General features: G+C 45.9%; 1 protein-coding gene across 6 annotated transcripts in view; it reads left to right on the top strand.

The window, feature by feature from the left end:
- GAS7 (growth arrest specific 7) overlaps positions 1-12,903 on the top strand; it is a 151,123-nt gene that overhangs the window by 47,232 nt on the left and 90,988 nt on the right. The window contains exon 1 of one of the 6 annotated variants that reach the window (XM_082204150.1): positions 1,596-1,767. The exons of 3 other annotated variants lie outside the window; for them this stretch is intronic. In XM_082204150.1, coding sequence (XP_082060276.1) covers positions 1,726-1,767 — 42 coding nt within the window. In that variant the 5' untranslated portion in view covers positions 1,596-1,725. Of the gene's footprint in view, positions 1-1,595; positions 1,768-9,985; positions 10,098-10,519; positions 10,541-12,903 lie in introns of those variants that run through there. 2 more of the 6 variants (XM_082204153.1, XM_082204152.1) reach the window with 2 other exon arrangements.

Raw genomic sequence — 12,903 nt, 5'->3', positions numbered from 1 at the left:
TGATGTCAGCTGATGGGTGGGAGGACAGGTTTGAATCCTGCATTGGCAGCCAAGGTAGCAGGATTTAATCCTTCCTTTGTTACCGGAAAAATCCGAGGGCTCCCTTGGGCAAAAACAAAGACACCAACCAGGATAACTTGGAGCAAAACAGCAGCCTGTAGGCTTGGCCTTTATTGAACTGTTGCAACAGGGTGTTCCCCTCACTCGCAGGAGAGAGGAAAGACCCAGAAAGATGGTGTGCCAGACCTTATAAAAACTTTTGAAATTCCCCTCCTCTAGGTCAAGCCCACCCCCAGAAACATCATGCATACATTACAGAAAGCAGGGGTTGACATCATGCATACATTACAGAAAGGAGGGGTTGAGGGAAGAGTTGTGGTGGTAACCTGAGTGTCCTGTCACTTGGCTTTCCCCCTGCCCATGAGTCACTTCCAGGAGACAAAGGGGAGTTTGCAGTTTCCTGCCCCCAGAGGGAAGATCTGATCATTGTCCTTTGTTTCAGTCCATGCTGAATCCACTCCCATATGCAAGTTCTTTGTGATCCTGATGGTCTTCTGTCTTGGATCATCAGGGTTGATATAGCAACTGGGCAGGGCTCCTGTGGATGTGCTGGGATGGTGAAGGGATTATGGCTGACCAGAACCAAGCCACCCCCCTCTGATAGTCCTTGTCATATGGAGTAAAATAAAAATGGAACAGTGCAAATCCGATGTATGGTTGATTCTTCTATGAATTTATAACAGAAATGTGGCATATGTAGTGTGTGAGTGTGAGTGTGTGTGAAGTTTGTACAAACAGAATGATTGGGGTGGGGGGGTTCCTGCTACACCTTGTTGGCTGAGTGGGAATTAAACGCCTGTGCAAATGCTCTCTTTGAAGTAGCTTGCTTGTGAATTTGCAGGGGCTTTGAGAAGTCCTGTATTCTGGTTTGAGCCTCCAGCGTGGGGGCTGCCTTAAAGCCTTTGGCAAGCCTGCTCCCTCCTTCTTTAAGTTACTGATCTCAGAAAATTAAGGAGAAAGTGTGGGAAGACTTGGAAAAGATTGGGGGGGGGGCTTAAAAGGGGAGACTGGCAAAGTACAAGGAATTTTGAAAGCTGTCGTTTGTCTCATTGCTTTTGTCATCTGGAGCCATTGGCTTGCATGAACCTCTAGTTTCCTCTGCTTTCTGCTTCTGGCGCTTTTGAATCTTGATTATTAGCTCTGCCACGGGCCATTAGGCTGTGCTGCTTGCTTGACTCTGCCCTCCAAACCCACCCGTTCATGCACAGAAGTGTCACTGCATTTCCTCTGTAAAATATTGGAAGGCAGGCAGCTGCCTCTTAAGCCTAGCCTGTTTTAAAGTGATGGATAATTCCTTCTCCATATTCTCTTCTCCCCAACACCCACCCCAATTTACTTTCTCTTGCAAGCAATCTAATAGAAAACCGCTCAGCTTTTTCCTCTCCACTCCACTTCCCCAGTGGCACAGTCAAATGAGGGAAGCAGTTGGCAATCTTCTTAGGCAGACCAAGGAAGGAGGGAGGGAGGGAGGGAGGAGGAAGACGGAAGACCCTTCCTTTAATAAGGGCTACTACAGGGTGAGAAAGAGAGCAGTTGCACAGCAAAGCACTGCTGGCTGGGGCAGAGAGAACCAGGCCCTCTGCAGCCATTCAGATTCCATTTGTGCTCTTGCTTGAGGCTTGTCGGCGACACTAGGAGAGCTACTGTGCAGCTGGCCTCGCTCTCATGAACAGTAGATGTGGAAGTAAGCTTGAGTCTGGAGTGCAGGTGGGTGCTAAAATGTTTCTTTGGACAGAACTGCAAGCATGCTAAGGGGTAGCCTAGGTTACTGAATCCTTCCCACCTTTCGATCTCTACCTACAGTCTGAAAAGGTATAGGCCTGCAATAGATATATTGTGCTTATCAGGCTTATCTCTCAAAAGAGGCAGCCCTGAATTGATCACCTGTCTTTATTGTGCAAACAAACCCCCTTTCCTCTATATACCGTGCTTCCAAGCCACTTTTAATGTTTTCATATGGATTTTTGATGTGCATAAAACCAAATTTGTGTATGCACTGTTGCACAACTGAGAGATCCTTAAAATAAAATAAAATGTGGGGATGAAGTCTTGCATATGAAATGTCTTTGCATATTGCTGGATGAAATGTATATAAAAACCAGGCTCTTCCAAGCATACAGTTCTTTAGAGGCAAATGCTGTTTCACAGAAAGTGGACTCTTGAGACTCACCTCTGCATCTGGTTCTTTTCTCTGGAGGGCCGGTTGTATCAAAGTTTAATCTTATGCAACTCTTTCCTGTTGGGGTTACCAGTTCTGTTTAGATACACAGACAACTTTGAACCGGAGTGGAGAATCCAAGCAACACCAATTCCAAGCAACACCAATAACTTGACTCTTAACTTCCTATTCATACTCATCCATCTCTGTGTCCTGGCCTAATCTGTGGAAGGGAGACATAGGTTGGGTTCACCTTTGCCTCCAGTGAGGCTGGATGTAGATTTGGTGATGCCTGACTCTTCCCTGTTACAGCAGCCTCAGGGCTTTAGTCAGGCATAAGGGCCACATTCTTTAAAGGGCAATCTGTTGGGGGCCACATACTGGGCCACTCTATTTTCTCTCTTTTGGCTATCTGTCTTCTCTTTTACTGCTATGTTCTCTCTCTCCTTCCCTACGCAGCAGGCTGTGTGTTGAGGGACAGGTTGCTCTTGTCAGGTGTCTTATTCCTTGCAGAGGACTTTGCCCTCCCCCTCTTTCTAGCCCTCCACGACTTCCCTCTCCTCTCCCTAAGGGGTCTCTGCTCCTGTGCGCACCAGCACTGCATACAAATTGTAGCTCTGAAGCACATTCAAAACACATTCTTCCCCTCAAAGAATTCTGGGCGCTGTTGCTTAGCCTTCACAGCATTACAATTCATAGCAACCCTTAACAAACTGCAGCGCCCAGAGTTCTTTGAGGGGAGGCAATGCATTTTGAGTGTGCTTTAAAGGTGGGCACAGCCTAAATTGGGCTGAGGGCCACAGGTTGCCCACCTCTTAAGCAGATCAATAGTGCCCCAGCTGTACCTTATCATTGATAGAATATGTCCACACGTCTTCCACAGCAATGTGTGGGACTCTCAGTAGAGGAACTGTAGAGCTGCTTGCCATTCCTTAACCACTTTCACTCTGTGTGCCAAAACCTGAGGGAAAATAGCCCGCAGACAATGGGCGGCAAGCAAACACTCTTACACTTTATCTGCAAAATAGGGGGTGCTTCCACGCACAACAGAGCACTGTGCTGCAGTGAGAGCCAGTGTGGTGTAGTGGTTAAGAGCGATAGGCTCGTAATCTGGGGAACCGGGTTCACGTCTCCGCTCCTCCACATGCAGCTGCTGGGTGACCTTGGGCTAGTCACACTTCTCTGAAGTCTCTCAGCCCCACTCACCTCACAGAGTGTTTGTTGTGGGGGAGGAAGGGAAAGGAAATTGTTAGCCGCTTTGAGACTCCTTCGGGTAGTGAAATCCAAACTCCTCCTCCTCCTCTTCTTCTGCGCTGCATAGGCTGCTGGCCTGGAGGCATCTGCTGCAACAAACTTGTGCGAGAGAGGGTTGGCCCTGCCATGCAGCAATGTGAAGTAGTCGGCTTTGTGTTGATGTTTTGCACCAGCACTGGCAAGAAACGAAAAGTTAGCACTCAAAGAAATGAAAATATGGAAAAGTCCTGAGGAGAGGCTGCAGGTAAAGAAAACTTGAAGTGGAACAAAGCCCCGTTGGTCTCCAGGGACTTGTAGGGCCTTTGAAAGCTCTGGCATTTGGGCTTGCGATCAAGTGTGTTTGTTATAAATGCAGGCTTAGTTTAGCGTCCATTCAGTTACTGAAGAGGACCATATAGAAAGCCATGTGCATCTAACTGCAGGTCTCCAGACCCGGGTTAAGTTCATCAACTTATGAAGCCTGGATGTGCCCCCTGTTGGGTGATGCTGTGGACTCCCTGAGCGTGTGACACAAGTTTTGGAGCTCTCACTTTGCAGCTGCCCTTGTCTCTCTGCCTTGTGACGCTGACCGTCCAAGAACTGCTGAAAATCAACCAACAATGAGCCTATTCTCCAGAGCTCAAGAGGACAACAAAGCCCTTTAGAGGTGTCCTGCTAACGCCATAGAGTGTGTTTGTGGCGAGAGTGGTATGTGCAGTCTGGGCTTGGTACATCTCTCATTCATTTGGGCAAGTGACTCTTGAAAGGGTCATCAGGGGCTAAGCTGCGCCATCATGTTTGCGCCTCTTGGGTTCTCTCCAACTGTTCAGCTGCTGAATGCCACCCAGTCATAAACACTACAGCAATGCCAGGCTTCTGTTTCTGTTGCTCGTCTTCAACATTGGCAAAACAAGCAATATTCATCCCAGGTTGGGTCCGCTCTCTGGAGCTGAGATTCCTAACAGGGTCATTTTGTTCAACTGTGAATTCTTCTACCAACTGAAAAGAATCTTGATTTGAGTAATTGTAGATAGAAGTTGTTGGTTGCTATAACAACACGAGCATATCTATTTGGGTGCTCACATGATCCCTGTTCCAGTTTCTAAATATAAGCCCAATCTCACACGGTATATCTGATGCCATGGAAACCAAATGTTCTGTAAAGATGCAAGGAAGAACCAAAATTTCAGCAACATGAACATTTAAGGGTGATTGACTTGGGGGGGGGGGAGAGCTGGTCATTGCCACAATCGTAAACTGCATGGTACATACAGTGGTACCTCGGGTTACTTACACTTCAGGTTACAGACTCTGCTAACCCAGAAATAGTACCTCGGGTTAAGAACTTTGCTTCAGGATGAGAAGAGAAATTGTGCTCCGGCGGCGGCAGCAGGCGGCCCCATTAGCTAAAGTGGTGCTTCAGGTTAAGAACAGTTTCAGATTAAGAACCGACCTCCGGAACGAATTAAATACTTAACCTGAGGTACCACTGTAACAGGACTGCCCATGGTTTGGGCATTCATGTTGCATGAACACACTTTTCACGATATTGTTGTATAATTTCCAAGTGTTTATCTTTTCTCCTGACCTGACCAGTATGCTATTTTATATGGAATCAAATAATTCTGGATGTATGTGCTTCAGGGATAGGAAACCTGCTTCCTCCTAGACATTTCAGACTCTCATCAGCCGCAACCAGCATAGCCAGTGGGATATGATGGGAGTCTAACAGTTTCCGGAGGGGCCACAGGTTCTCCAAGACTATGCTGGCAGCAGCTCTCCAAGTGCAAAAGGTCTTTCTTTTGCAGTCCTGGTCCCTGAGGCCCTTTATTCAAGGGGGATGCTGGGAACTGAAGTTTGGATCTTCTACATACAGAGCACATGCTCCCTCTCTGTCCTGTGGTTCTGCTTAGCCCATTCAAGCACTTGGAATTATAGGCTGCAAAGGAACTAGGTCATTTAGTGCAGCTGTTTGACCTGTTTCCATTTTTCAACATCTCTTAGCAGCGCAGCCTGTGTCAGCTACATTGAACCGTGCCAAAGAGAGGGAGTTAAATAGAACCAGCTTTATCATGCTAGAATTCTCTGGAAGACAGTAACAAGTTATATGTAATAAAAAATATACTCAAGGTTTGCAGTCATTGTTTTGCTGGTAAATTGCAGCTAACACAACCATGCACGATTTTGAAAGGTGTTACATTTGTCTGTGGCCTTTTTTGTAACACTGTTTTCTTTTCTTAAACAAAGAAAAAAAGGTGCCTGTTACAATGACTCATATTTTGCTTTTATTGTGCTTCTGTTATTGTATATACAGTAATACCTCCGCGAACGTCCACCTTGTCTAGTGTCCATTCCAGTGAACGTCCGCAGCAAACTCAGAAGTACAGACATGCACATAAGCGCTAAATCGTGCTTCTCACGTGCGCATAAGTGCAAACCGCTCCACACACAGATGCGGCGCTTTGCCCTGCATCCTTTTCAGCTAGGGGCTGGGGCTCCGGAACGGATCCTGGCCTCAAAACAAGGTACGACTGTACCAGCCAGAGATCTGTCTGCACCAGAGGTAGCCAACCATCAGAAGTTACCTGCAATCATTTTATTTATTTATTTATTTATTAAACATGTGCCCCTTCCTTCCTCCCAGAGGAGCCCAGGAGACATCAAAATATTGAAATTTTAAAATTTGTGCAATTTAAAATAAAATAAGCATATCTGTTTTGAAATGTTTTAATCTAAAAACATTTAAAAGCAATCACCTTCACAGTTAGCTAATTTCAAGGTTGCCGTGGTTAGTATCTATTAGCAGTCCAGTGCCTGGGTAAATATCAATTTATTAAAATGTCTCCTGAAAGTGGCTTCTGTGCTGATTGTAGGGCCTGGGATGGTTGATCCTTGACATACTTCAGGGGCTATGGACTCAAGCCGTTTAAGGTGTTGTGCCACTAGCACTAACACATTGAGCCGGGCTCACTGGCAGCCAGTGCAAAGCTGTCAGGACCGGTGACACCTTATCCAGCCAGGTTGTCCTGCTTTCCAACCTAGCAGCCGCCTTTTGCAACTTCAAGGTCAGCCCCATGTAGTCTAAGAGGGAGGTCTCCAGAGCATAGGCAACTGAGGCCAGGCTCAGTCCTTCCCCTCAGTCTTAGTAATTAGTTCTAAATTTGCAGCATGCACACAAAAAATAGCTAATAATAATAATAATAATAATAATAATAATAATAATAAATTTTATTTATATCCCGCCCTCCTCAGCCAAAGCCGGGCTCAGGGCGGCTAACAACAATCATATAATCCAACATTCTAAAAACATTTCACTATAAGAATTAATTAAAATCAAATAGATGGCAACCATTAAACAAAAATTATGTGCAGATTGCCAGAGGAGGGAGTCAGGCTGCGCCCTGACCAAAGGCCTGGTAGAACAGCTCTGTCTTGCAGGCCCTGCGGAAAGATATCAGGTCCCGCAGGGCCCTAGTCTCTTGTGACAGAGCGTTCCACCAGATTGGAGCCGCAGCCGATAAAGCCCTAGCTCTAGTTGAGGCCAGCCTAACCTCTTTGTGGCCTGGGACCTTCAGGATGTTTTTATTTGCAGACAGTAAGTTTATTTGCAGACCATAAGCATATGAAAAGATGTGCCCTCTTAGGTCTCCTTTCTTTGGTGATGCACTTCCTCTTTCTTCTGCGGTGAGTGAGTGTCCCTCCACCTGTTAGGATCATTTTCACAAGTTATGTAGACCCAGCACTAAGTCTGCCATGGACACTCAGTGGGGAGCTGCCATCTTACCTGATCTTTCTGATTAATGTATTTGTCTCTCTCTCTCTCTGTGTGTGTGTGTGTGTGTACACACACATGCATTTATGTGTGTTCACGTGTGTGTGCATGCACATTCCAAACACCTTTTTTTGCATTTGCACTTCACGTTTTTTGACGTAGCACATAAACCCTTTAGTTTTACATATTAAATGCACAAGGAGTGAAAAGGTCTTTTCTACAGGAAAGTTCTTCCTTAGGAGAAATTGTCACAGGAGGACTGTCGTTCTGTACTTCTAGATTTGTTTGGGTTCTAGCAAAGTTTCAGGATCTGGACTTGCTAGTGAATAGTGCAAACTGTACCCCCTTTGCACGAATAACTGTGTCAAGTGCGCAGATGTTTCCTCATCAGGATCCCTCTTTTTGGGGGGGTTTCCTGCAGTTTGTAAACGAGAAGTGGTTTTCTCTGTTGAGTAAGGCTTGAACTTTCGCCATGGACATGCATTCTTTTCAGGATGGGTCAGGAAGTCATGTGCTGCTGTCTTATGTTTCCGCAGGCAGCATAAATCTGCGGTGTCAGCTTGTGCCACCCTAGGCATCTCCATAGGTTCACAGATGGACCACGTTCACAGTTTAGCTCAGCCAAACAGTGGCTGTGTGGAAAGATGTATTATACTTTAATGAGTGTGTGTGTGTGTGTTTGGGTGTGTCCATGAGCCTCACTAAAATGTTAGCTTTGCTAGGAAGAGCTAGAATTCAGTGTTTAAAAACTCTGGGCCAATATAATTCTCATCTATTAAAGGTAAAGGTACCCCTGCCCGTACGGGCCAGTCGTGTCCGACTCTAGGCTCATCTCGCTGTAGAGGCCGTGAGCCGGCGCCGTCTGAAGACACTTCCGGGTCACATGGCTAGCGTGATGAAGCTGCAGCTGGCGAGCCAGCACCAGTGCAGCACACGGAAATGCCGTTTAACCTTCCCGCTATAAAGCGGTCCCTATTTATCTACTTGCACTAAAGAGTGCTTTCGAACTGCTAGGTGGGCAGGAGCTGGGACCGAACGACGGGAGCTCACCCCGCCGCAGGGATTCTCATCTATTAGACCAACATAATTAGATCTCCTTAATGTTAATCATTAAAATTACAATTCAGAATGACTCCTTTCTGGATGTCGATTTTGATGTCACGCGCATGCGCAGACGTGCCGTCGCTAGTTATATTTGCTTCTAGATACGAACGGGGCTCCAGAACGGATCCCATTTGTATCGAGAGGTACCACTGTATAAAAGAAGGTGGGCAGGCACTGAGGTTCACAGAAGCCAAGCTATATATGGTTTATACCATTGAAAGTCCAGTCCAGACTTCACTTGTGTGAGAGACAATCCTCACATCAAGCTTTTCCCTGGAAGATCTAAAGGCTCAGACCAGAGTGTAATGGGGAAGGCATCCTGGGTATCCTGGTCCCAAATTGTTTAGGGCTTTATATACCAGCAATAAAAACCATGAACATTGCTGGGTCACTGACAAACAGCTAATGCAGTTCTTTAAACATAAGGCATGGGTGAGCATCCCTCGGGTCACCACTGAGCACCCTGGCTGATGTGTTCTATACTAGCTGCAGCTTCCGAACTGAGCACAGGGGAAAGCCCACATACAGAGCATTATAGTGGTCTAACGAGGAGGTTGCAAATGTATGGACGGCAGTAGTCAGGCTATTCATTTTTTCTTAGATTCATATCCCACCTGGACAATCCAAGGCAGCGCTTATATGGTTCCCAGGCCATCACCCATCCAAGCACTGACCAGAGCTACAGAAACCAATCCTGTGTCAAATATTCTCAAAACATATTCACATGGAATTGGGGCATTTGTCAGGGCTGAAACAGTCCCTTGCATCCTCCCCTACATTGAACATGTCCTCTGGTTTTCACCTCCACTCTCTGCAGCAGTTCTTGTGTCACTTTCCCCTGCTAGTGGCCTCCTCACATTCCTGTGATTGTAATACACTGCCAGTGCCTCTGCACCATGCACACAGCCAACCAGAGCTGCCTATGTAGTGGCATCACAAAGTCAATTCAGAGTGAATGTGGAAAGGTACTCTCTCTGTTGAGATGCTGGAGGGAAAGCTGTGGTGCAAACATTCTTGTTCTCAGTCTTGCCCTGAGAAAATGAAGCATTTGTTTATAGGGTGCTGGGGGTGCAGACGGGGAAAGAAGTGTTCATGGACCCCCCCCCCACTCTTTAGTTCCAAACGAATAAGTACAGCTTGTCCTCTATATGCCAGATCCCACGTCCTCACAGTGCCCATTTGGTCATGTGAGTTTATGTTTCACTTTGTAGCCCTGAACGCAAGCCGGGTCAAGCTGTGTACAAAGGGTTGGCTTGATGTAAGTTCAAGGGAAAAGTTCCCCAGAGAGACAGAAATAGGGGACACGGAAGGCTAGAGAGGCGAGAACTGAACCAAGGGAAGCTTGACAAAGCGGTCCTTGTTTGTCCTGTCTGTGCATGAGGAGCTGTTGGTCAGTGGTACAGACCCTCGCTTTGTGCTCCCCCATCACCTACACAGACATTTGAAAGCTGGCAAAGGAAACGACTTTCCAGAAGCTTCACATCTGGAAAGCCTCTAGAATGGGTCCTTTTGATTTCCAAAGAACAAAATTGAGAGAAGGGAAGTGCTGAAGTGTTACACACACACACACACACACACACACACACAGGCCCCTTGCAGTTCTTGCCCTTCCTCTGAGTTTTGACACTGGACACTGGCTCATTACTCACACACAAAGCAGAACAGGCAGTGGGTAATTTCCCCACTTCATCTCGCAGAGGGAGAACAAGTTCGTGACCAGCTCCAGCTTGGGACTTAATTTCTACAAAGGACTTGGCAAAATCACCTATGGTAAGATGACATTATTTGGAGAGGAGCCAGGTGCACTGATAAATGTTGATATTTGCAGATATAAATGTTTTACACCCTTCCATTTTGAAGCTTGGCCATAATTATATCTTTGGTCACCTCCATCCTCTTGAGCTTCCCTTTGACGCTGAGCGAGTCTGGGAAGGGCATGGGGAACTTGATGGAGTTCCAAGATTGGTCGTTATGTAACTCTTAGTGGTTTGGCTGAAAGAAACCAGAATGTCTGAAGGGGCAGGATATAGCTAATTTTCTTAATCGCTAAAAAGGCTCGCACATAGAAGAAGAAGGCATCTCCCAGAGCAGCTTTAATGAGTGCTTAACGCTTCATCCATTAAATGGTTACAATGCAGCCAGCCAAGCCCAGAGAGGGTAAGCCCTGGCATTTGAAAAAAGAAAACGAAACCGCGAGGTCTTGCTAAATGAAGGTAAGGGAGAAATCCTGAGAGTGTGTGTGTGTGAGAGTGGATTTCTTTTCTTTTTTTCCATTTTGGGAAAAACACAACCTAATGTTGGGGCGGGTGTATTTATTAACAAGAAGCTGATGATAAAGCAAAAGATCTTCTTGGGCTCCTAGTATAACTTTTTGACTGGGAACAGTGAAGAAGTACCAGCTTGTATGTTTTTCTGCAACTGTTATGGCTGCCCATGTACAGCTAGCCGCCACGATTCCATAGACCTTATCTGTATAGGAATAGTAGCAGGGCAGAATATAAATGTTAAAGTAGTCATAATAATAAGTACGTAAGTGTACCAACACCACATAACATATCCCCTGCAGTGTTTCACTGTGAGCATGAAAACTAAGCACACTGCTGGATATTTACATGCAGTAACCTGCACAAGAGCCCACTTCAGGCAAGTAACACAGGAATTGCATGTACAGTAGATCTACAGTATAGTAGATCTTCACAAAACAAAAGTGCATGTGGTTTTGGGCACTGGGGTGCCACATCACAGTTCATCCTTCCTTCCAAACTCACTGTATTCATCTCTGCTTGTGTGAATTCATTGTCTGTATCAAATTACTGTAGGCAGCACCTGTTGGTGTGTGTGTGTGTGTGTATGTGTGTATATATATATATATATATATGCAGGTTTTGGTGTCTTCGGGTGTCTTCCCGTGTAAGAGTCGGGGTGTCTGTGCGACGTTTCGACGAGGTCTCACTCGTCATCTTCAGGCTGGTGCTTTCGGCTTCTTGTTACTGGAACAGAGCAGAGTCTGGTGTTTGAGTTCCTATAAATACTGTTGAGGGGTGTGGTGTATAGCCTCCAACGTTCTGGGCAGAGAGGAAGTTCCTAGATTAGTGTGCCTTTTCTTCTTTTGTTCCTTAATTACTTGAGGGATATCTTGGGTGATTTCATGAGGGATATTCTGAATACCACTGGGTGGGTCATTAAGTGTAGATTAGTTGCTAAAGCTTTCGTGTCTTGACCTCTTGAGCTTGTGAAGAGTTTTTCTGAGAAGATGGCTGTGCTGCATTTAGTTGTGCTCTGGCTTGGCTTCGTGTATAGGGGCGAGCTGTGGTTTTGTGCCTTGTGCCAGCCAGATCTGTGTAGGGATTGCAGGGGGGTGCAGCATCCGGAGGTGCCACTATAGTTTGGCTACTGGATGGAGTCTGTAATATGTCTGTGGAGAGGGTCTGGGTTTGGGTCTGGTGTGGTTGATTGGTGACGGCGTTCTGTGTGCCTCTGGTTCTGGTGTCGGTTTTTGTGGGGAGGGCTAATTTCCAGATGTCTGGCAGGCGGGACGTGTCGTCACGCTTGTTCATGTTGTGAGGGTGTTTCTCTATCTCGATGGCTTCCATGATTATTCTCTTGTGGTGATGTTCCATGTTAAAGAGCAATTTGGAATCTGCAAAATTAATTTCGTGTCCTGTTTCTTTCATGTGTTGGAAGAGAGAGGAAGTTTTTTCTTCTTTTTTGACGGCATTCTTGTGTTCTGCGATACGTGCATTTATTCGTCTGTTTGTTTGTCCAATGTACGTGGCTGGGCAGACTTTGCAGGGTATTTCATAGACCCCTTGGTTTTCCAGCTGGATTTTGTCTTTTGGGTTTCTGAGGATATTGGCTATTTTTTGGTTGGTGCAGAAGGCTGTTTTGATATTGTGTTTATGGAGGATTTTGCTGATTTTGTCTGTAGTGCCCTTGATATAAGGAAGGAGGGCCATGCCATTGTTTTCTTCTGTGTCTTGGTTTTTGGGGGGTGTTTCTTTTTGGATTAGCTTCGTAACCCTGTTTTTCTGGTATCCATTGGCGATTAACACATTTGAGAGATTCTGTAACTCAGTTGTCAAGTGGTCTTTGTCAGCCAGGCGTTTGGTTCTGGAGATGAGAGTCTTGGCTACGGAGTTTATTTGTGCAGGGTGGTGGTGTGATTGTGCATGTAAGTAGCGGTTGGTGTGTGTTTTTTTCGGTAGATAGTGTGTCCTAGGGAGCCATCAGGTTTTTTGTAGATTAGGACGTCAAGAAAGGGGAGTTGGTTGTTGTCTTCTATTTCCATAGTGAATTGTATTTTGGGGTGTAGGCTGTTGAGATGTGTGAGGAAGCTATCTAGTTTTTCTTTCCCGTGTGGCCAAATTACAAAGGTGTCGTCAACATATCTGAGCCAAAGTTTGGGTTTGTGTTCTGACTTGTCTAAAGCATTGGTTTCAAAGTGTTCCATGTACAAATTTGCGATGACCCGTGAGAGGGGTGATCCCATAGGTGCTCCTTCTATCTGTTTGTATCTTTGTCCATTGTGGATGAAGTACGTGTTGGTTAGGCAGTGGTTGGTCAGGTCCAGGATGTA

This window comes from Podarcis vaucheri, assembly GCF_965113315.1.
Source record: "Podarcis vaucheri genome assembly, chromosome: 2".
Classification (NCBI taxonomy): Eukaryota; Metazoa; Chordata; class Lepidosauria; order Squamata; family Lacertidae; genus Podarcis; species Podarcis vaucheri.
This window is presented reverse-complemented; position numbering and strand designations above follow the sequence as displayed.